Below are 24,844 nucleotides of genomic sequence, written 5' to 3' on the forward strand. Positions count from 1 at the left end.
CCTGTGCCAGGTCTTTATGTCAATGTTCAGGGTGTAAGGTCTCATTGCACTACAAGATTTGTGTGTTCCTATTTCTATTAGATAAGAACTTATTGGTATGTATAGTATTTTCCCATGTTAGTGTGCCTACGCAAACAAGATATAAAGCCACGTGGTGCTATCAGATATATGGGGGCGTAAGAACATTTCCAACAAGACCCATGACTTGGTTCAAACATAAGTATTAAACTGAGGGATTCTTACACACCAAATTTCATATTGAGCAGTTCACAAAGAGAAGATAAAAACATGGGGGGGGATCATTACTGTATAAGAAAGTATTTAGCAAAAGTTATAGCCGTCAAAGAAAACACCCATAAAATGTTGAAAAGATATGTGTCCTTTTTATGCCTTTTAAAATAGTTGGGTGGGTGTTAACTCTAGGGCACCACTTTGGTCTGTAACTTAGGACTCCACAGTACTTAAGTTAGAAAGGGTAAAAAAGGAGTAATGATGATAGGAGTTAAAGAAGTTAAAGAGAAATATGAACTTATGAAGGGGTATGCAAAAGGGCAGAGTACAAAATGGACATTCTGCATACATAAAAACATAATTCAATGATAGTGAGTACTATTAATGTTTCTTGTGAGAGTACTATTAATGTTTCTTGTGAGAGTACTATTAATGTTTCTTGTGCGCGCGGGGGCAATAGCCCCCGTGCGATTTTGAAAATGTAGACTGGACAGAGATTACCAGTGCCAGCCAAACCTCCTCCTGATAGACTTCCGGTAGAGGGGTGCTGGGGTTACCCAAGTCCCGCACCCCCACTAGGCCTGGTCAAGCAGGCCTCCGGCATGGCGGGGGCCTGCCAAACCTCCTCCTGCTAGACTCCCGGCTCCCAGGAAGAACAGATCCTTCAAGAAGCTGGGAGACCAGAAGTTCAGAGCCCCACCCAGACCCTCCCTAAGGAGCTGCATGGATAGTGGGCGAAGGCCTAGGGTACCTTCAAGCTCCACCAAGGGACCCAACTCACCGGCTTGCCCAGGTGTGTGGCCCAAAGAAGCCCTGGAGATCTGGAGCAAGGCGGTAGAGGGGTGCTGGGGTTACCCAAGTCCCGCACCCCCACTAGGCCTGGTCAAGCAGGCCTCCGGCATGGCGGGGGCCTGCCAAACCTCCTCCTGCTAGACTCCCCTTTATTCATTTTTTATTGCTAGAATTTCCTCTTCACTTTTTGTTGAATGGCTAAACCGGATGATGGTAGATCAGATGGTTGTGCATTTCCTCAGCCACGCCCTACATGGCCTTGGGAGTATGGCTGATTCTCAAGCTGATGGATTGTAGTAAAATTTAAGAACAAATAAAAACGTATATAACTAACCAACCCAGGCCAAATAAATGAGAATGTGAGGGGTGGGCATATTTCTGATCTGGAGAAGTGGGACAGAAAAGAACATCAGAACTCATAAATCTGCAGTTCCACAAAGCCCAGTATTTAATGTTACTTAGTTGGGTAACAATGGATCTGAGGTCCAAGGGCAAGCTACATCACCTCCTCTGCGGGCCACAATGCATAGCTCAGTAAAACATCCTGAACCATGGGTATAAGAACCAGGAAGGCAGTGAGTGGTCCAGATGTCAAAATCCAACCTGAACTATCATATTCTAATGTAGGAGCTATGCTCAAGCCTGAAGCTGAAGAAGTGACAGCCATAAACTGCATGTAACAAGAGCTTAAAGCAAACTCAAATCCAGAGTGTTAGAAAACGACATTTTATTTGCTTAAGGAATGGTGAAGCCCACAAAGAGTGGTGAGTGCAGTTAGAGTAATAACTACACTGAGAACTATCATAACAATATGAATGAGGAAAGTGGAAAGTCTGTCTAGAGTACAGGTGGGGGTGGAGTGGGGAGAAGAGAGATATTGGACATTGGTGGTGGGAATGTTGCACCAGTGATGGGGGGTGTTCTTTACATGACTGAAACCTAACTACAATCATATTTATAATCAAGGTGTTTAAATATATTAATAAAAAAAAGAAATGGTGACTCAACATTCCTTAGTCAGTGCGTATCATAGTTTATCTAAAACTCATCCAACAATGGTAACTAAAGTTTTTAGACATCAATTGTGAAGTATGGCACTATCCTTAGGGTAGTCACAATAAACCATAAAAAAAAAAAAAAAGGAATGGTGAAGCTTGACCGCTGTAAGATACCAAACACTAATAAATAGCTCCTTTTTAAAGGAGGCAAGGGGGTAAACTACTAATGCTTTCTGAAGAACAGGTGAGGATGATATGAACACAGAAAAAGCCATGCCTCCATAACTTTGGATGCCAAAGTGCAGAACAATGAAGTTCCCTGACAATGAGTTCTGTTCATCAGAATGGCTAAAATTTGTGTATATCCACAAATCCCAAACATTTGACAGTGGAATCATAAATTCTAACCTTCATATCACGATCAATATTCCAAATAAGTCTATTTTTCCACCTGCGTGGTCCTCCCAACTCACCCAGGTGAATCCCAATTCCACTCTGGGCAAGGCTAAAGCAGTGAGAATTCCTTATTTCCCTTGTGTTTTGACATTAGATTCTATCTGCTTCTTGAGGCCTTTATCACTCCATTCTGAGAACTTCCTTTTCGATCTTTATTTTATTTGGGTGAAGTGGACAACACCCGGCAGCACTCAAGGGTTCCTCCTGACTCTGTGCTCAGAAATCGCTCCTGGCAGGCTTGGGGACCATATGGGATGCCCGGAATTGAACTCAGGTCAGTCCTAGGTTAGCCTCATGCAAGGCAAAAGCCCTACCACAGCGCTATCACTCCAGACCCCTTTCCCTTGTTTAGCACTCATCTAATATTCATTCATTATCTGAGCACGGGAAGACCTGGGATCAAACATTAGCAACATCACCTAAGACAGCAACATATGTAAGAGACAGAATTCTAATATGACTGTCAAAGATTCCCATTGACAGTCAATGGGAATTCAATCCCATTGGCTATTCAGTGTTCGCTATAATCTGTTGACCTCAATATAAGGAGATTATCCAGGTCATATCACTATGATGTATGTCACTGAAAAGCAGTATATCCCAACTGGCACCTCAAAAGGATGTCAGATTCAAGCATTTAGTACTCTAGAGCAGTGTCAGCAACCTGCGGCTCGCGAGCCACATGTGGCTCTTTATACTTTTTTTTTTTTGGGCCACACCCGGTAACGCTCAGGGGTTACTCCTGGCTATGCGCTCAGAAGTCGCTCCTGGCTTGGGGGACCATATGGGACACCGCGGGATCGAACCAAGGTCCGTCTCCTAGGCTAGCGCAGGTAAGTCAGGCACCTTACCTCCAGCGCCACCGCCCGGCCCCGGCTCTTTACACTTTTAATTTGGCTCTTCTGTGCGCTGAGCCGCCGCTCCAGGAGTCAGGACTCTGCTCCTAGCCTGTCAGTGTGCGCCCTGTGTGGCTCTCAAAATAAATTTCATTCCTGGTTTTGGTGAGATTTGGCTCAGTTGGAAAAAAAAGGTTGCTGACCACTGCTCTAGAGGAAACAAATTACAAAAAAAAAAAAGAGGCTGGAGCAGTGGTGCAGAGCGGCAAGGCATCTGCCTTGCTGGCACTAGCCTAGGATGGACCGCAGTTTGATCCCCCAGTGTGCAATATGGTCCCCCAAGCCTGGAGCAATTTCTAAGCACATAGTCAAGAGTAACCACCAAGTGTCACCGGGTGTGGCCCAAAACACCAAACAAACAAACAAAAAAAAAGATAGAAAGCCGTTTTAAGTTGTCCCCCTCAGACAGCCACCAAAAATAAGGTAGTCCAGTCCTATATTCCGAATCCTGTCAACACTCTGAATAAGCACACTATGTCTCAGAACTTTTAGATGAGTCCTGTATAAAGAAGAATTTAACAACCTGTGAGATACAAAACAGATACTTGAACAAATTCCATCTGACTTTTTTTTTATTTTATTTTTTTGTTTTTTGGGTCACACCCGGCAGTGCTCAGAGGTTACTCCTGGCTCTATGCTCAGAAATCGCTCCTGGCAAGCTCAGGGGACCATATGGGATGCCAGGATTTGAACCATCAACCTGCATGAAAGGCAAACGCCTTACCTCCACGCTCTTTCTCCAGCCCCAATGGGTGTTGTCTTAAGCTGATAAATCGGTGGTAATTTACACAGCAACAAGATTAATGCAATATACAGGGCTCTCAATAGTAGAGTTGAACAAAGTTCAAAATAGCTAGACCTCCAATCTCCATATCCACTCACAGTCTGATGAGCCAAAGACTTGTCCTTATTCTAGAAGTCCATACAGATCAGAGAATACTATTTGGAATCTGAATGAATAATTAGATCTTTTCCCCTTCTACCAAATCAGCCCCAAACACACACAATTATGTGAATTGCATTAGTTGGTAGGATGGATCTGAGTGTTCTGATACTGACAAAACTGGGCCCTGTTTGCAATAAACAATCTTAAATGATTAAGTTCAGTCATTTATCTCTTAATTATGGAGCTATATGCTGAGAAATGTGATCTGAGGTGATTTTATTGATGTGTGAACACTTTAACACTACCTTGTTAAAATGGCTACAATGTCACCTGGAAACAGAAATTTGGGAACCACCATTGAATAAATGGTCCTGAAGCTTTGCTATGTAGCTCCAGATATTAATGCATTTTTCTTGTGCAAATTCAATTACATTGCTGCACTGTTGCAAGAGCTAAAAAAAAAAATTGGGGGAAGAGTGCTAGGGTGCTTGCCTTGCACATGGCCAACCTTGGACTGACCCAGGTTCAATCCCCAGCATCCCATTTGGTCCCCGAGTCTTCCAGGAACAATTTCTGAGCACAAGAGTCAGGAGGAACCCCTGAGTGCAAGGTATCACCCAAAAACCAAAAAGAAAAAAACAAAACAAAATAAAAATTAGGGTTGAATTCAGAAGAAAGGAAGGCAGAAAAACTCCCACATAGTAAAAGGTCTCCTTAAATACAATTCCTGAAATTAAAACATTTTCAAATGTGTAGCACAATGGGAATATAAAACACATCTAATATCGGGTTTGGAGTGGTGGCACTAGAGGTAAGGTGCCTGCTTTGCAATCAGTAGCCTAGGAGGAACCACGGTTCGATCCCCCAGCATCCCATATGGTCCCCCCAAGCCAGGAGCGATTTCTGGGCGAATAGCCAGGAGTAAACCCTGAGTGTCACCAGGTGTAGCCCACCCCCAAAATCTAATATCTAATACCTATATACTCGAGTATAAGCCAAGTTTTTCCGCACAAAATTTGTGCCAAAAACCCGAACTTAGCTTTTACTGGGGTCATACAGTTATTTGATTCAGTGCACGCACACCTAATCAAATGCACGTAGTCTCTAGTCGGCTTTGGCCATCTGCTGGAGGGGGTGCTGCTTCAGCTCAGTCCACAAGTCACTGCTGAGCTGAAGAGGTAAGTGGCTAAACTGAACTGTATGCCACTAGACTATTTAACCCACAATATTCTGCGCTTTGTATGAGACCGACAGCAGTGATGATATCTGCGAACTCAGTGATGATGACAATGTTTATGCTGAGACCCTCACATCAGACAGAGTTCTGAAGTTCTATTTGGACATAAAGATGATGATGAGAAAGAATCCAGTTTTGAAGGATTTTTAACCTTTGTGATTAAGCTTGATTACCCGTTAATCTACAGTTTTTCTGCACTTTAAAGTTTTAAAGTTATTGTTGCTAGTTTAGTTTTTCTTTAGCAATAAATATTGAAAAACATTTAACTTCATGAATCCTCAATTATTTTAATTGTTTTGGGTATATATTTTTATTTTTGAAATTTATTAGTGTTTGCTGCATTTTCCACCTCGGCTTATACTAGAGTCACTAAGTTTTTCCAAAATTGGGGGGAAGTCGGCTTATATTCGAGTATAAACAGTAACAAGTTGAACCTCTACCCTATCCAAAATTGCTGATATCATTATCTGAAACAGGCTTCTAGGAAAAGAGCTACAGTGTCCAAACATGTGTGGTTCTTGGGTGTGATATAAACCTAAATAAGTACATGGTGTCCACCCAGGTCCCTTTACATCACCATTCTGGGTGATGTCTTTGACCCAGAACTTTTATTGTTTTCTCTTAGCATCCAGAAGGTAATAATAACCTAAGTAATTTGAAGATTAGATGAACACTTGACACTTTTACATTTAAATCTCTAATTTATGAGGTTGAATGCCTTTACATTATCATTTTCAAAGTAACAAAAATATCTGTTTTGTGTTTCTTATGTGGATAACATCCACATCATTGGTCTATCATGAGAATAAAAAATTTAAATGTATAGCACAAATAATGTATAAAAACATCCATAATTTTAGAGCATCCTCCCCAGGCCACAATCTCCTATATATAATAAGACAATGAAACAAATGGAAATCTTATCTTCTAGACAGCATTAAATTCAGAAGGAAAGGAAAAGCTTCTATCTATAAATTTCTGATAACTGAATAGCACTTGTACTCTTCAAAGAGCTTCCACTCAATCTCATTTAGTTCCTACATAAAAATCAAGGATCAAAAACTCCAGTTTCTGTAGAGTAAACAAAAACAGACTCCATAGGTCTGGAAAACAGTCACATGATACAGTCCATGAATACAAGCTGAGGAAGGATTGCTGAAAAGTATGAGATTATTCTTGCTGTTTGAGTGTGTCTTGAAGATATATTCTTCATCCGGTTAGCTTTGGGAACGCTCCAGACTGGGCCTCCACAGGAATGTCAATGTCACTAGAAATAGCTGGATATAGAAATGTCTTTTAGACAAGATGACTTTTTTTTCTAAATGTGAAAAACTGGGAAGCTCTTAAAATAAAAGACTATCCTGTCCTGGATAAAACTGGACTTATTCCTCTTTTGGTGTCCTTGGCAGTTTTCTATTTTGTAGGTGTTGGGGGTCATAGTTTGTGACTGTATCACTTGAGAGTCTTACTAAGGTTGGAAAAGCCAATGCCAACACAAGTCATCAGTACTTTATCCCCACCCTTGAGTTCTTCACATGACTTGGTTTCAATTTTAAACATAATCTGGAAAAAGCTCTTCAAATGTCGCAAAAACTCTATCCTAAAACAAAAACAAAGAGGAAGCAATGAAAAAATGAATTCAATACTTTAAAAAACCTATTCTTTCCACCGAGAACCAAAAGCTTTTAATTTCCTAGATCAGAAGAATAACTAAAATTAAAACTTCTATTAAAGTTGATTGAATAGCATCTATAACCTGCCAGTTTCTAAGCATAAGATTTAGAGAACTTGAAGAAATATACACAGCATAACAAATATAAGTTTTTGTAAGGATTAAAGTTAGCATGCAAAAGAGTCATTCGTTTACTCCTAATAGTTAAGAGTAGTATAGTATACACACATAATATGGTATTATAAAAGTATTTATTAACATTAATATAATGATCAATTATTAATTTGTGGCTTACACAATTATGTACTCTCATGATTGACAGCATCATAAGGAAAAACCAAGAATGACTGTTATTGGTATCAAAATACAGAAACCTTCACTTCTCAATTTCAACAATATTCTTTCATTTACTTAGCAAATAGTTTAAGTGTTCACTATGTGCAAGACACTGTTCTTGGTGCTACTGTAGTCAACTAAAAATTTCTTCTCTTGTGAAGTTTTCAACCTGGTGGACCAGACAAGACATGTTAAAAAAATCTTTTAAGTTATTTAGAATTTTGGGGCAAGAGAGTTTAATACAGCTGATAAGACATCTGCCTTGCACTGCTGTTAACCCAGGTGTGATCCTTGGCATCACAAACACGCCCATTCTCCAGCCTGCCAAGAGTAAGCCCTGAGAACAGCCAAGTCAGCCAAAAACCAAAACCAAATAAACAAAAAGTATAATGGAAACTTAAGTAAATAAGGCATATTTGGAGAAAATAAAAGTATAATATTAGAGTCTATAAAACAGGAAACAATATTAAATAAAGTAGCTACAGAGAAGTTCACATAAGTTTCACAGAGCTATTTCTTGTCATTGCTCTTAAAGACAGAATGAGGTTCAATACCCTCAAAGTACCTCAGAAACAATGCTGTACAAAGACAATGCTTGTAGATATGTAGGATTCAACTATTCTGGTCTAGCAGAATCAGTATCAGCTGAGCTAGCATGACTCACCTGGAGTGTTCATTAGACACATACATTCCTCAAGATCCTCTTCAATGGTATTTTTGTTTGTTTTGTTTTTGGGGGCCATCCCCAGTGATGCTCAGGGGTTACTCCTGGCTTTGCACCCAAACATCGGTCCTGACTTGGGTGGGGGACCATATGGAACACTGGGGATTGAACCAGGTCCACTCTGGGTCAGTCATGTGCAAGGCAAATGCTCTACCACAGCGCTAACGCTCAGGCCCCAGTTTTTTTTTTTTGTTTTTTTTTTGGGGGGGGGGTGCTCAGAGGTTATTCCCAGCTCTGCGTTCAGAAATTGCTCCTGGCAGGCTAGGGGACTCATATGGTATGCTGACGATTGAACCAGAGTCCATCCCGGGTCGATCACATGCAAGGCAGAAGCCCTACTGCTGAGCTATCACTCCAGCCCCTGAAGATCCTCTTCAACTGTATGGTAATAATGTCTACACAGAGAGTGTAGACCCATAGGCCACATGAAAAGACGTCCCTTTCTATTTCCCATGCCCTATTACTGGACAAGATAACAGATTTATTTGTAAAATAATGTGCACTCAAAGAACAGAATGAAATATTCCAACAGACTATTGTACAAACTGTAGGGTACCTATCTGAGACCCACCCATTTCTGGGAGAGGTCTTGGGAACCGGATATTAGGTGTGACCTTACCTGCAAGACCCGGCCCATTCCTGGGAGGGGTCTTGGAAAAGTTAGATAAGCCTTGGACCGAGGGAATTCGGGCCCTTTCGGCCCTGCTGAGCTCGCTGGCTTTGGGGTCTCTGTGTTCTGGTCTTGGACCAGCATGGAGCCCAAAGGGAAGATGGCTGAAAGGAGTTTAAGATGCAGGGCCAAGAATAACTAGTGCTTGAAAGGTTATGAGTAGGCCACACACATGTGGTGAATAGGGCATGAATAAAGTTGTTGCTTCCTAATGCCTGCCTGTAAGTGAGTCTTCATTACGCCGTTCACCTGGGCCTGGGACCTGCGGCTGGATGGGGGATGAAGCCACGTGGCTGGGGCCTAAGCACAAAGGCATCCATCCATCGCCATCCAGCCCCATCTTTAATTATTTGATACAACAACAAACTCTTTTAATTATTCTAACTCCCTAACCCAGCCAAATGGTTCTCAACTCTCAATGCACAAAGAGCCAGAGGAATTCAAAATCCTGATATTAGATATGCAAATTGATGGCACAGAATTGAGAGTCAAGAATAAACCTATAGGGGCTGGAGCAATAGTACAACGGGTAGTGTTTACAAACTCGAGTTCAATCCCAGGCATCCCTTATGGGGTTCCCTGATGACTGCCAGGAGTAATTCCTGTGTACAAAGTCAGGAGCAATCCCTGAGCATAGCCCGGTGTAGCCCAAAATAAAAACAACAACAAAATAAAATAAACCCACACTTATGGAGGATTTTCATTAATATCAAAATTTTAAAGTAACTGGGGTGGGGGGGGGTTTGGGCCATACCTGGCGGTGCTCAGGGACTACTCTGGGTTCTGCATTCAGAAATCAATCCTGACAGGCTCAGCGGACCATATGAGACGCTGGGGATCAAACCCAGTTCTGTCCCAGGTTGGTTGCGTGCAAGGCCCTACAGTTGTGCTATTGCTCTGGCCCCTAATATAAATGTTTAAATTGACTTTTTACAGTCCTATGATAATTCAACAGAGAAATAATCTTTTCAATAAATGATATTAAAATAATTTTACATGTGGCTTGTTATTATTATCCCCATATATACCAGTAGTATCATGTGCATTGTTTCTTTTTGCATAGGCACATTAAATCTTACCTGTGGAAACAAGTTCTTATTTAATAGGAATAGAAACACAATATAAATTTTATATTACAATGGGGCCTTATACCCTGAACACTTGTCACAATGACTAGGCTTAAACTCATATAGTGGTTCTCAAAATATGGCCTGCAGACTACATATCGTATTTGTTCTCCTTTTGCTTTTTCACTTCAAAATAAGATATATGTAGTGTGCATAGGAATTTGTTCATAGTTTTTATTTTTACTATAGTGTGACCCTCCAACGGTCTGAAAGACAATGAACTGGGCCCCTGTTTAAAAAGTTTGAGGACCAGTGCTCTAAAAAATTGGACCATTTACCCCTGAACCTTGGATCCCATCTATGAAACCAGCATTGGTTTGCTACACCAGCACCAGGAATGACCCTAATACTGCCTTGGCATTGACTTGCTCCAGAATGGGTTCATATGATACCCTGATGATATGGTACCAGCAACAGTGTGAGATGAAACCAGAAGATGCTCCAAGTCACCCTGACTTCAACATAGGGTTTGTACAAAAAACCAGGATCTTTAACTATAGAAACCTGACCATGAAAAACCTTGATTGTGAAGAATTTTTACTTGGACCACAGAAAAAACTTGGGGGGAGGGGGGAGACTCGCAGCATGGCGTCCGGTTGCAAGATCGGCCCATCCATCCTCAACAGCAACCTGGCCAGTTTAGGGGCCGAGTGCCTCCAGATGCTGGACTCCGGGTCTGACTATCTGCACCTGGATGTAATGGATGTAATGTTGTTCCCAACATCACCTTTGGTCACCCTGTGGTAGAAAGCCTCCAAAAGCAGCTAGGCCAGGACCCCTTCTTTGACATGCACATGATGGTTTCCAGACCAGAACAGTGGGTAAAGCCAAAGGCTGTTGTAGGCGCTAATCAATATACCTTTCATTTGGAGGCCACTGAGAATCCGGTGCTTTGATTAAAGATATTCGGGAAAATGGAATGAAGGTTGGCCTTGCCATTAAACCTGGAACTACAGTTGAATATTTGGCACCATGGGCTAATCAGATAGACATGGCCTTGGTTATGACAGTGGAACCTGGGTTTGGAGGGCAAAAATTTATGGACGACATGATGCCAAAGGTTCACTGGTTGAGGACTCAGTTCCCGTCTTTGGACATAGAGGTTGATGGTGGCGTAGGTCCTGACACTATTCAGAGATGTGCAGAGGCAGGAGTTAACACGATTGTGTCTGGTAGTGCCATTATGAGGAGTGAAGATCCCAGATCTATGATCAACCTGTTAAGAAATGTTTGCTCAGAAATGCTCTCTTGATCGATAATACCACAAGGAGGCTGTTTTTTCTTAGAAAATCTGCTTTCTACTGGAAAAATAAAAGTATTAACTACCAAATCATAATCACAATTGAGACAGTGCTGCTTTGCCAAACAATTAATTCATTCCAGTGTTCTGTTCTACAGAATGTTCCCCAAAAGGTTAGAAATTGTTATGTACAACTTCTTTTAAGTGATGAAATTTAAAGTTTAGTGTGATAAAAATGTCATTTTTATTGGTAGGCTTGATTTTCATAAAATTTTATAAAGAGTAAAAAAAAAAAAGAAAAGAAAAGACTTTGGGGTTAGACAACTTAGTATGTCTGGAGCCTGTAATTGGTCTTAGGCGAGGATGCTTCATTGGTAAGGTCTCTCTCTCTGTTTTTAGGCCACAGGTTTTTCCTTTTTATTTCCCCATATTTTGCTGTACCTATACAAACAAACAAAACATAACCAAAAAACTTGCCCCCCACACACACCTTTTTTTAATTAGATTTTTAAAAATCTCTTCTCTTTTAAATTGGGGCTCCTGCCCTATTCAATGAACCTTGGGACACAAATTACTTTATTTCACCACATATTCCTGCATTTTTCTATAAAACTGAGATGAAAGGATCAAAGAAAGGCTGGGGATCAGGAGCCAAGTGGTCTCAGATGCATTGGAGGGGAAATAAATAAGGACAGAAATAAATATCCAAGCCAAAGTCAAAGACAATAGAATCAAGAGACCTAAACTTTAACCATCTAAACTTAAAAGGCCTGTTATATTGGCAGGCCAGGGGGCAAAGAAATGTGGGATAGGGTGCACTCTGGGGCCAATGGTGGAGGAAGGTTAACACTGGTGATGGGAAGGGCCATGACTCATTGTTTATCTTAAATTCAACCATTAAGGATTCTGTTGATCACAACTGTTGTAATAAAATAAAATTATATAATAAGTACTAATTTCACAAGCATAGATATCCAAAAACAAAACATAAAAAAAAAGAAATTGGTCCCGGAGAGATAGCACAACGGCGTTTGCCTTGCAAGCAGCCGATCCAGAACCAAAGGTGGTTGGTTCGAATCTGGGTGTCCCATATGGTCCCCAGTGCCTGCCAGGAGCTATTTCTGAGCAGACAGCCAGGAGTAACCCCTGAGCAATGCCGGGTGTGGCCCAAAAACCAAAAAAAAAAAAAAAAAAAAAAAAAAAAGAAACTGGACTCTCCTCGAAGCATACACATAATGAATCAAAAAACTACATGTAAAAGCCAAAATGAACCTCACAGAAAAAAAGCATTAAAAAAGGGATGGGGCCGGCAAGGTGGCGCCTAGAGGTAAGGTGTCTGCCTTGCAAGCACTAGCCAAGGAACGGACCGCAGTTCGATCCCCCGGCGTCCCATATGGTCCCCCCAAGCCAGGGGCGATTTTCTGAGCGCGTAGCCAGGAGTAACCCTTGAGCATCAAACAGGTGTGCCCCTCTCCCCCCACAAAAAAAAGGACAACAGAGCCTCAAAATTAATGGGCAAAGTGTTTTCCTTGCACCTGGCCAACCAGTTCCAAAAGTAAGCCCCAAACACTGCTAGATTGGCCACCAAAACAACAAACACAATTAATGACAAGCAGATAAACTGGGCTACTTCATTACAATTAGTCTTTTTCAAATAATAAATCAATTAGGGGGGGAAAACCTTTCTGTGTATCAGAAAATATTAACCATATCAAGAAGATGAAAAGAAAACCACCAACTTGAGAGAAAGTATTTGCAAATCCTGTATCTAGTACAAGTCTTGTATTGACTATCTATGTACATTAAAAAAACCTCTTACAACCTCAATTTTAAAAACTCAATTTAGGGGCTGGAGAGATAGCATGGAGGTAAGGCGATTGCCTTGCATGCAGAAGGACAGTGGTTCGAATCCTGGCATTCCATATGGTCCCCCAAGCCTGCCAGGAGCGATTTCTGAGCATAGAGCCAGGAGTAGCCCCTTAGCACTGCCGGGTGTGACCCCAAACAAAAAAAAAATAAAAACGGGGCCAGTGAGGTAGTGCTAGAGGTAAGGTGTCTGCCTTGCAAGCACTAGCCAAGGAAGGACCGTGGTTCGATCCCCTGCGTCCCATATGGCCCTCCCAAGCCAGGAGCTATTTCTGAGCACTTAGCCAGGAGTAGTCCCTAATCATCAAATGGGAGTGGCCCAAAAACCAAAATAAAATAAAATAAAATAAAAATAAAAAAATAAAAACTCAATTTAGGGTCTAAAGGAACAGACAGTGCTTATCTTGCAAGTGTCTGACCATCCATTTAAATCCCTGGTGACCTCTAAGCATCACACACAATACTAAAACTAGCTGTTCTGCTATTCATCATCCCTGGTGTAACATTTCAAATGTACCATAGTTAGATTTGCTCAAGCACTATAGGGAAAAAATGAAAAACCAAACCAAACAAAACAAAACAGGTTGCAACCATTGGAGAACATTTTAATTTGAAGAGGAGCACAGAAAATACCATGGCTAGTAAGTGCTCCCATGACAGCACATGTGTAAGCACCAAGGTGACCCCTGGCAAACAATATACTACTTGTGTGACTAAAAGAAGAGCATAATTCAGAACGTGTGCAGGCAGCAGGATTAAATAGAATGCAAACTTTGATGAGCACTGTGGCTAAGGATGAAAAAACCCTAGTCATTGCAACAACAAAATGGAAAGAAGAAAAGAAACAAAGGTAAATAACAGTTTAAAACTCAATTAAAAGAATGGAAAATTTGGGACAAGAGCGGTGACGCAAGCAGTAGGGCATTTGCCTTGTATGTGTTGATCTAAGATAGACCACGGTTCAATCCCTCCCGTGTCCCATATAGTCCCCCAAACCAGGAGTGATTTCTGAGCACATAGCCAGGAGTAACTTCTGAGCGTCACTGAGTGTGACCCAAAAAAAAGCCAAAAAAAAAAAAAAAAAAAAGGAGGAGGAGGAGGAAATGGAACTATATAACATAAGAAGGGAAAGGAACTTTAACAATCAAGATAGGCAAAGGATCTGAAAAAGCACGTCTCCAAAGAAGATATACACAGACATCTTTGTACCCTTTTTACACTCCCTAAATAGGCCCCTGATGGGACTATAGGATCAGATGCCCAGAAAAGCTAAGATTCAGGCAGGGCTCAGATGCACCAACAATGACAAAGTTCTGAATACAGGAGATGGCCCACACTCATGTGGCAGTGGCCATAGATAAGGAGGCTAACTAAGGTCAGATGACAAGAATTACTGGCATACAGCTGAGAGAGGCCCAATAATAAATAGGTAAAGAGCAGAGGATGTGTAAATCATTGGGGTATATATAGTCCAAGAGAGATCCAGCAATATGCTGTACCAGATTGAGACAGAATAAGGACATACAGAATAAGGAGACACTTGGACATTTGAGATGAACCTGAACTCATCTACTTACACTATACAACAAATTCAACTTCTTAATCTTCAAAAAAAATGATAGTCAATAAGCATGTAAAATTGTGGCATTGCTTCTCTTTTGCATAGGCACATAAAATGGGAAAATAATACATATGCAAACAAGTTCTTATCTAATAGAGATGGGGACACAAATTTTGTAATGTAATTAGGCCTTTTACCCTGAACATTGGCATAAAGATTTGGCTTAGGCCTCAGAAGAATGGGCACAGCCCACACACACACCTGAACAATGAATACCATCTATGGAAACAACCACAACTGTCTATAACATTACCAGGATCCAAGCCTCTACAGGGAAGACCTACCACTGCTTTGGCATTGACTTACTCCAAAGAGTGCTCCCAACACCCAGATGACTCAGCAACAGTCTGCATGCAGGGCAGATCGCTCCGCATTTAATGGTATGCTGAAACTAGAGGATGATCCACATCAGCCTGACATCGATGAAAGAAATGCACAGAATACAGAGTCTTTAAATATAAGAATCTGATACCAACAATAGCTGAAGTGTGAAAAAGTTTCACCGGGACCACGGAGGATGACTCCGGTTGGTCGGACTGGTATGCCTGGAACCCAGAGTCGGTCTTATGCCAATAAACTTCTGGGGTGAGGCTTTTTTGTAATCAGGTCAAGGATTTTTTTCCATTTTCCCCATTTTTCTGGACCTATGCAAACAATGGCGATTGCCACTATCATACCTTTACTATATTCTTTTACTCTTATCCTTTAAGGAAAAAAAATACAACTTGGGGCCGGGAAGGTGGCGCTAGAGGTAAGGTGTCTGCCTTGCAAGCGCTAGCGAAGAAAGGACTGCGGTTCGATCCCCTGGCATCCCATATGGTCCCCCCCAAGCCAGAGGCGATTTCTGAGCGCATAGCCAGGAGTAACCCCTGAGCGTCAAATGAGTGTGGCCCAAAAACAAACAAACAAACAAACAAAATACAACTTATTGAACTTAAAAACAAATAACTGTAGTAGAATGCCTGTCTAGAATACAGACAGGGGATAGGAAGGGGGAGGGGGTAATGTTACACTGGTGAAGGGAGGTGTTCTGGTTATGACTGTAACCCAACTATGATCATGTTACTTAAATAAAAAATATATTAAAAAAATAAGCATAAAAAATAAGCATGCAAAAAAAGGTCAACATCAATTAGTCATTTAGCAAAACAAAAGTAAAAAACACATAGCATAAGCGGCCAACCTGGGATGGAGCCAGCTCGATTCCCAGCATCCCATATGGTCCCCTGAGCCTCCTAGGAGTAACTTCTGAGTGCAGAGCCAGGAGTAACCCCTGAGTGTTGCTGGGTGTGGCCCAATCCCCGCCTCCCAAAATAAGTAAAAACCACAGAGATACCATTTCACACCTAAACAAATGGCCTGTAACCAGAAAGACAGTATAATAAAAGTATGGGTAAGAATGTGAGAAATTGGGCCCGGAGAGATAGCACAGCGGCGTTTGCCTTGCAAGCAGCCAATCCAGGACCAAAGGTGGTTGGTTCGAATCCCGGTGTCCCATATGGTCCCCCGTGCCTGCCAGGAGCTATTTCTGAGCAGACAGCCAGGAGTAACCCCTGAGCACCGCCGGGTATGGCCCAAAAACCAAAAACCAAAAAAAAAAGAATGTGAGAAATTAGTGCATGCTTCAGCATCACATATACTAAAATTAGAATGATACAAAGATTATTAGCATAGCTCCTGTGCAAGGAGAATGTGAGAAACTGAAATCTTCCTCTGCTTCTATGGGAATGTAAAATGGCTCTGCCACTGGGGAACAGTCTGGCTATTACTCAAAATTTGAAATAAGGAATTACAATAATGCCCAGCAATTCATTCCATTCTCAGGTCTATATATAAGAGAAATGAAAACAGACCCACACAAAATCTTGTACATGAATGCTTGCAAAAAAATTATTTCTTTTTCTTTTTTGGGGGGGCCACACCCATTTGATGCTCAGGGGTTACTCCTGGCTATGCACTCAGAAAACGCTCCTGGCTTGGGGAGACCATATGGGATGCCAGGGGATCGAACCGCGGTCTGTCCTAGGCTAGAGCTTGCAAGGCAGACATCTTACCTCTAGTGCCACCTTCCCGGTCCCAAAAAATTTATTTCTAATAATTGAAAAATGGAAAAGCCCAAATACCTACCAATTGGTAAATGAGTAAACAAAATGTGCTATAATTTAATATGAATCTACAATATAATGTTATTTAGATATTTAAAGGAAATCACTAACGTGTTACATGGATAAACCATGTATGATGTAAACAACATCATACTAAGTGGAAGAAGGCAATCACAAAGACCCACGTAGTATATGAGTCTGTGTATACCAAATGGGCAGAACAGTCATAACTACTACAGATGAGAGGGATAAAGTAGATTATTAGTTGCCTGGGGCTGAGCTGGGAGAGTGGGAGGACTAGAGAACAGCCATGACTGGACAAAGGGTTCTTTGCTGGGTGGTGGCAATGTTCTAAATTTAGACTGTGGTTATGGTTATAGAACACAACTAATACACTAAAAAAATTAGCTGGTAGAGTTAAATGGATGAAATATGTGGATTATATTATAATAAAGCTGTTAAAATTTTATATGTATACACATACACACATGGATTTGTGAAGTTTTAGAAAAGTATTGATGCTGGCTCCCACTTGCAAATCTAGACTAAGAATAAAACCAACTGAAAAGAATTTTCTACCCTCTGCTGTCTTTCTGTCCTGATTAGCCTAATCAAAGGTCAGGAAAAGGGGGAAGAGCTGAGAGCAAAGCAGGTAGGGCATTTGCTTTGCATGCAGCCACTCCAGGTTCAATCCCCAACTTCCCATATAGTACTCCAAACAGCACCAGGAATAATTCTTGAGTGCAGAGCAAAGAATTCGAGCCTTTGCAATGTATGGCTTAAAAACAAAAGCGAGGGAAAAGTCAAATATAAAGGAATAAGGACTGAATATTTACCCTGTCTGGCTGAAGGCAAGTCAGGGGATGAGAAAATCATAACTATTTAAGAAAGTATGGGGCCGGGTAGGTGGCGCTGGAGGTAAGGTGCCTGCCTTGCAAGCGCTAGCCAAGGAAGGACCACGGTTCGATCCCCCGGCGTCCCATATGGTCCCCCCAAGCCAGGGGCGATTTCTGAGCACATAGCCAGGAGTAACCCCTGAGCATCAAACGGGTGTGGCCCAAAAACCAAAAAAAAAAAAAAAAAAAAAAAGAAAGTAGAAATTATGTCGAGTACTGTATGCTCACAGAAAAAAATTCCTACTTCTCTCCCTCCTGCTTAGCTGTGCTACTAAGAATTCAAGAATTGGGGTTAATTTTGAGAAATGGCTTGAATGTACTTAGCAATTAAGGAAAATCAGTTCTTCCCCAGCTGGTTTTCCTATTTTAGTATTTAATTGAATTTATTTTTTAACATTTTTGCTGTCTCAGCCTTAGATCCTTCCTATCCTGTCCAATAGTATAAGAAAACAAAGACATCAAACAAACTATATGTTAATCGTCTGTATTTGTGTGCAAAGCTACCAGTAGCCAGCAATGCAGGAAGTCTGCCATCCCTCCCACTCGTCTGCATTCTAAGGACAAAACAGTTTGTTTTCTTATTGCTCTTCAGCTGCTGTAACACAAGTTGGGGGCACATTTTGTGCCCAGAGATCAACACACACTCCCAGTATATTGTGATTCATGCACTGTGTGGAAAACAGGAAAGCTTCCTGGCTTGCAGAACTGCTACAGAGGAGTTTTGGACTATTTCTTTTAACTTTTTTTTTTTTTTGTCACACCCAGCAATGCTCGGGGATTACTCCTAGTTCTGTACTCAGGAATCAGTCCTGGTGGGCTCAAGGAACCACATGGGATACCAGGGATAGAACTCAGGCTAGCTGCATGCAAGACAAATATCGTAACCACTCACTGTATTATCTCTCTAGTCCCCTCAAATTGTTTCTGATTTTGGAGAAAAATGCGAGAAACAAATGAGTGTGCAGGCCTGCACAGTTGCAGTCTGGGGGAATTAGAGCTTTCAGAACAAAATATAGTTGGTTCCACTTTCTCACAAAATGTTCTGCCAGTCAATGAGGAAGACCATGTATGTAAGAAACTAGAACTTCAGAATGGCTTTCCCTTGCTTCCAGTCCCTTCCTCTATTTCTCTATTGCTAGACTCCAATATCAAAGACAAACATGATTAGAAGCTGAGAAGGAATCACATATAACACTAAATCCTAACCAATACTCTGTCCCTAAGAAGATGAGAACGAACAAAAGTAGCCTCCCCCTCCCCCCACTTCATCACATCTGGAGGTAATCTACATTTCTCACTACAGCCACACACAAGCGCCCACCCAACCAAATCCCATACTCAGATCCACCCTTTCAAGACACAACTACTTTGCCACACATACAGGTCAAAAGGACCAACTGCATGTAGAGAACAACTCCACCCTTCAATGGAGAAACTTTCAAGGTGAAACTGGTGGCTTTCAGCTAAATTGCATTTCTTTAGGCACCTAGGCTGCAGAAACCCCTGTGAACCATTTTTCAGGGCAAAATGATTTATTTTCAGTACAAACGAAACCCAATCCCCACCTCCAAACCACTCCCATGTCATCCCCTAGGGCCTAGCCTGACTCTATGTCCTGCTTCAGTTATAACCAAATTAAGTAACTTCCTTCTTGGAACAGAGATCAATTGGTATCTTCATCTGAAACATATGATTATCATTTGATCTACATTATGCCAAATATATCCTAGTGATCAAACAGCATCAGAGTTGATGGGGCTTTGAGATATTTAAAACACTTCACAGGGGCCGGAGAGATAGCATGGAGGTTGGGCTTTTGCCTTGCATGCAGAAGGACGGTGGTTTAAATCCTGGCATCCCATATGGTCCTCCGAGCCTGTCAGGAGTGATTTCTGAGTGTAGAGCCAGGAGTAACCCCTGAGCACTGCTGGGTGTGACCCAAAACAAAACAAACAAAACACTTTACAGGGCTGGAGTGATAGCATAGCAGAAGGGCATTTGCCTTGCATGCAGCCAACCCAGGGCAGACCTGGTTAGATGCCAGGCAGCCCATATGATCCCCAGAGCCTGACAGGAGCGATTTTTAAGCACAGAGCTAGGAGTAACCCCTGAGCACCGTCGGGTGTGGCCCAAAAGAAACAACAATAACAAAAATAAATAAAATAAAATAAATCTCTTCACAAAGGTTAGGTATAGAGTATTTCTTTTTAGCTCACAAAGAAAAACAGTCAAGCAATGGAACCCAAACAGCAGTAAGCTATGCCCCTTCCCACTTCTCAGTTTCCGCAAGCATGATGTCATTGGATACTCAGTGCTATGAACTTACAACCTTCAGTCACTGTTTAGAACAGGCAGGTTCCCCAATATTTTAACAAGTAGTGGGGCAAGATCATTTATTAGTTAGGAAAAAAGAAAGTGGCATGATTTAGTTCAGACTCTCAACAGAAGCCTATCATATGGCAAAATTTGAAAGAAATCTCTGAAAAGATGTAGCTGTGATATCAGTATGGAGGAAATACAGTTTTTACTAATAGTAACAATGTCAAGGAAGCAAGGGCCCTGTACTAGACAGTCTAGGACTGAGCCTCAATTGCTGTATGACTCCTTCTCTTGTGCTTTAAATCCCAGTAAAATCGGTATCTGTCTTTATTATATTTATATGGACACGAAAGCAAATGAGTTAATAATTGTAATTTTAAAAAAGTGACTAAAACGGGGCTGGAGAGATAGCATGGAGGTAAAGCATTTGCCTTTCATGCAGAAGGTCACTGGTTTGAATCCTGGCATCCCATATGGTCCCCCGAGCATGCCATGAGTGATTTCTGAGCATGGAGCCAGGAGTAACCCGAGTGCTGCTGGGTGTGACCCCCCCCCAAAAAAGTGATTAAAACACCTGGCACACAATGCACAATTAAAAATTTGTTAAATATCTTATAAATTTCTTGTGAATGGGGGATGGAGGATAGGGCATTTGCCTTGCACAACTGATCTGAATTTGATGCCCAGCATCTTATAATGATCTCCCCCAAGCACAGTCCGGAGTGTTTCCTGAGTGCAGTGCCAGGAGTAACAACACTGAAGATGTGGCCCAAAATCAAACAAACAAGTAAGAACTGCCTGCAATTACCCAAAAAATAAACTTCAAGACCTTGTACTGTACAAGAAAGATCATAACAGCCACTCTGGAAAAGAACTAGATGCTGAAAGGAGATAAAGTAATATGCAGGAGAGAGACAGCGAGAGAAACAGAGAGGGGGAGAGAGAGAGAGAAAGACAGAGACACAGAAAGAAGTAGAATACCTGTCCCAGAGACAGGCAGGATGTGGAGAGCAGGAGAAATGGGAGACATTGGTAGCAGAAAAGTTGCACTGGTAAAGGGTGGTGTACTGAACATTTCTGTAACCACTGTGCTTAAATAAATTATTTAAAAATAATAAATAAATAAATAAATAAATAAATGAAAGAGAAATCATAACAGGAGACTGAACTTTCTAGATTTGAGCAGGATGAGGGATAGAGGTATCCAGCACCAAATGAATTCTGCACTCAGTTGCTTAAGTCTCAATCCACGGGACCATAAATCTTCTCTATCACTGAAACTGAGGCTCAGAGATTGCTCTCTACCTCGTTCAGATAGTTCATGACAAAGAGCCAGAAAACAAATGAGGGGTTGGGTTCAAATACCTGTGTACTGGCAGAAAGTTTTGGTAAATACAAATTCTGGATCAATTCTTGAAAGTGCTGCTGCTGATGACATTCAAGACATATCTGCTTTAATGCAATTTAAAAACAGAACATAAATCCTCTTTAAACTGATTAAAATCAATCTTTTTGAAAGTAAAGTAGAACCACAGGCACCAAATGTAAACCACCTAAAACGCAACAAAATTAATAGAAATAGATTCTGCATAGACTAGCATATTGCCCACTACTATATAATTCTACTGAAAAAGCTATTTCTGGGCTTCCCAAGGAATTCTACACATACAGACTTTCTCAAATAACAAAGCAAACCAAGAACAGCACACTCCTGAAGTTAGAAGGAATGGGAAAATGAGGAAAGAATATGGAAACCAGCTTCATTTTCCAGAAAGGCTTTGAAAATAAATAAAAGGGGGGGTGGGAGAGGGCTGGAGAGATAACATGGAGGTAGGGCATTTGCCTTGCATGCAGAAGGATGGTGGTTCAAATCCCTATAACCCATATGGTCTGCCGAGCCTGCCAGGAGTGATTTCTGAATGTAAAGCCAGGAGTAACCTTTGAGCACTGCTGGGTGTGACCCAAAAACAAACAAACAAACAAAAAAATTCAAATCACTTTTCTTAATCCTAGTGTTCACTTTCTAAAGAAAAAGTTAAAAAGCTATTTATAAAAATAAAAATGAGCAAACTGTGACTAAAAATGTTTTTTCACCACCTCTTAACTAGGAAGAATTTTTGTTGTTTTCTAAGAAATTGGAGGTTTCAGAAAACAAATGTCTTTGACTTCAGCTGCATAAAAATAGTTAACTCACCAAAAGCTCTTGAATCTATCTAGGTTAAACTACTTCCTCCACTACATCTTTTTAACTATCAATTTTGTCTCATCTTTATCCTTAATTGTATGTACAAACTCAAAGTTGCCTACCAGGTCCCAGAAGAATGTCTAAATCTTCCCAGCCTTGTTCTTTTATCCCTTGAGTCAATGAAGCCTTGCAGCACAGTGATGAAGGACAAAAGGAGTCCTGAAGAGACATAATTTTCTTGAAAATAAACTCCTTGCCCAAAGAAAGGCTGTCCTTGTCCACCTCCTATAAGACTCTTTGCAATAAACTAGGAAGCAAGTAATCCAAAGGAATCCACCAAGTCTCAAAACATGTAGAGAAACTTAGCATTGGGGGGGGGGGGGGGGAAGAGTGTCCTACTTTTTTTAGTCAAGCTCCACTCAGCAACAGACACATTGCTTCCCCAGGATATGTAGTAATTTAAGGCTAAGTTTGCACAACAAACAACCCTGCAACTAATGTTTAATGAAGGGGTGTGTGGAGAATGAAGAAACTTAAAAAAATCTAGTCACATCTTAACCATCTCTCTACTCTCTACAGAGACTGCTGACTTTAAAAGAAAAAAAAAGTAAGAAAAATTTCTCTGAACATCCCCTCCCCAACTCAACCAAATATTTGACCAAAATAGGGTCAAAGATAATTAAGGGAGAGAGTTCCATTTCTTAAAACAATATTACCAAAGCTTGTTTGCACTTCACAGCTCCACTATCTGGACTCTATATCTCATGTTATGAAGTTGTAAAGTAGCAGCAAAGAGACTAAAATGAGACATCAGCCACTAACAGCAAATTACCAATTAAATAGAATCTCAGCATATAAGAATGCTCTAAGGGGCCGGAGTGGTGGCATTAGAGGTAAAACATCTGCCTAGGGTGGACCGTGGTTCGATTCCCCCCCCCCCCCGGGTGTCCCATATGGTACCCCCAAGCCAGGAGCGATTTCTGAACAGCCAGGAGTAACCCCTGAGTGTCAATGGGTGTGGCCCAAAAACAAACATACAAAAAAATAAATAAACAGAAAAAAAAGAGTGCTCTACTTCTAGCCCTTACCTATCCAAAGTCTGTTTTAGTAAAGTAGACTCCTGAGGTTTAATGTGGCATTAGAAATACTCCATTTCAGGTTTTCTGTTCTATGAAATACTTTTACATTAGCTATTAGAAGGTAAGGTGGAGATTTCTTACCAGTTTCTTAAATATCAGTCCCCCCCCACTGCCAATAAAACGTATTCTCTTCCCCAAAACAAACAAAAACAATCCCCAAACTCCTAACAAAAATTAATAAATAAAAAAAGACAAGGCCTCCCAAGGAATCTTAAACAACAGGTCCCCACCCACCCAAAATTATCATCTAGTGGTCACTGTCTGGCAGCAGATTCCCCCTTTCTCAATGTGATGGCACCACCATTCTTCAGTTATCACAGTACTGTACCTTTCAGATATACAGCATCGGTACCATGATAACCGAAAAAGGGCAGTTCAGTCTCTTAGCTAGCTGCATGTGTAACTCCACCCATACATGTCCCCTAAAAACTCACCATCCCCACCACATAATGCTCTTCAAATACATAAGCCACGTCACACAAGTACTTCTTCCAAAGTGCTCTTTATAATCCAGCTCTTCTGAGCAGCTGCTCTTTTATTAGTGCTTACTTGACTACCTCAGCAACATTCTGATAACATATGAATAGCCAATAATCTCAAACTCACCTCTAAAATTTACCTCCTAGCCCAGTAGCATTAATTATGGCCTTGATCTTTGCCATCATTTTTCTAGTCTCATTTTATTCTCACATCCTGTGCAAAAAGGTAAATATTTTTTGTCACAGCTAGGGAAAAGATTAATAAAAACAAATAGAAAATTTTTTTTAAAAAGTCTAACCTAAAATAGACCCAGGAGTTCACTTCACCTAAAATGAAAACAAGAGCTAAAGCCAGACAAAAAAATTTAAAAAAATCGGGCTAAATAATAGCACAGAGGGTAGGATGTTTCCCTTACATACACGCGACTGACCAGGGTTCAATATCTGGCATCCCATATGGTCCCCCAAGCCTGCCAAGAATGATTTCTGAGCATAGTACCAGGAGTAACCTCTGAGCATCACCAAGTGTGGCCCACCCCCCAAAATTTTTAATATACAAAATATATCACCCTACTTTAAAGCCATAAAATGAGACTGAAATGATAAAAGTAAAGAAAGACATAATCCTTATTAAATACCAGGTAACATCCAACTTCTGACTCATTTAAGGATCAATAAAAGTAGAAATTTAGTAATGGGCTGTGTACAGTACAACTACTTTATCATCTAAACTACTAGAAAATAGAGGCTGGAAAGAAAGAACTCACGTATAGGGAGAGAGTGGTCCAAGCAGGACTTTGGAAACATCCTGCTGTCCGAGGGTCATGAGCAACAGAGCCAAGCTTTGATTGGTTGAGTCCACACATCCACCCTGTAAATACAAATACTCTGATCACTTCATCAACTGAAAAAGAGTAAGAACCACAATGCCAGAATCCACACAACAAACTTCCTAAACAAAGTTAACTA

The 24,844-nt window shown here is 41.1% G+C and overlaps 1 protein-coding gene, 1 non-coding gene and 1 pseudogene across 2 annotated transcripts in view; 2 read left to right on the plus strand and 1 right to left on the minus strand.

The window, feature by feature from the left end:
- Positions 1-6,879: 6,879 nt before the first annotated feature.
- The window catches only part of RCL1 (RNA terminal phosphate cyclase like 1), a 53,466-nt gene continuing 35,501 nt past the window's right edge, over positions 6,880-24,844 (minus strand). Inside the window, exons 8-9 of the mRNA XM_049773735.1 lie at positions 24,643-24,746; positions 6,880-7,096 (exon numbers count right to left, since the gene is read on the minus strand). Of these exons, the coding sequence (XP_049629692.1) occupies positions 6,949-7,096; positions 24,643-24,746 (252 nt within the window). The 3' untranslated portion in view covers positions 6,880-6,948. The remainder of the gene's footprint in view (positions 7,097-24,642; positions 24,747-24,844) is intronic.
- On the plus strand, positions 10,611-11,277 carry LOC126012593 (ribulose-phosphate 3-epimerase-like; annotated as a pseudogene).
- LOC126029958 (U6 spliceosomal RNA) lies at positions 16,368-16,474 on the plus strand. Its single transcript, XR_007503062.1, has one exon. It is a non-coding gene; the product is annotated as a U6 spliceosomal RNA (small nuclear RNA).

The sequence above is a fragment of the Suncus etruscus genome, chromosome 1 (assembly GCF_024139225.1).
Source record: "Suncus etruscus isolate mSunEtr1 chromosome 1, mSunEtr1.pri.cur, whole genome shotgun sequence".
Lineage (NCBI taxonomy): Eukaryota > Metazoa > Chordata > Mammalia > Eulipotyphla > Soricidae > Suncus > Suncus etruscus.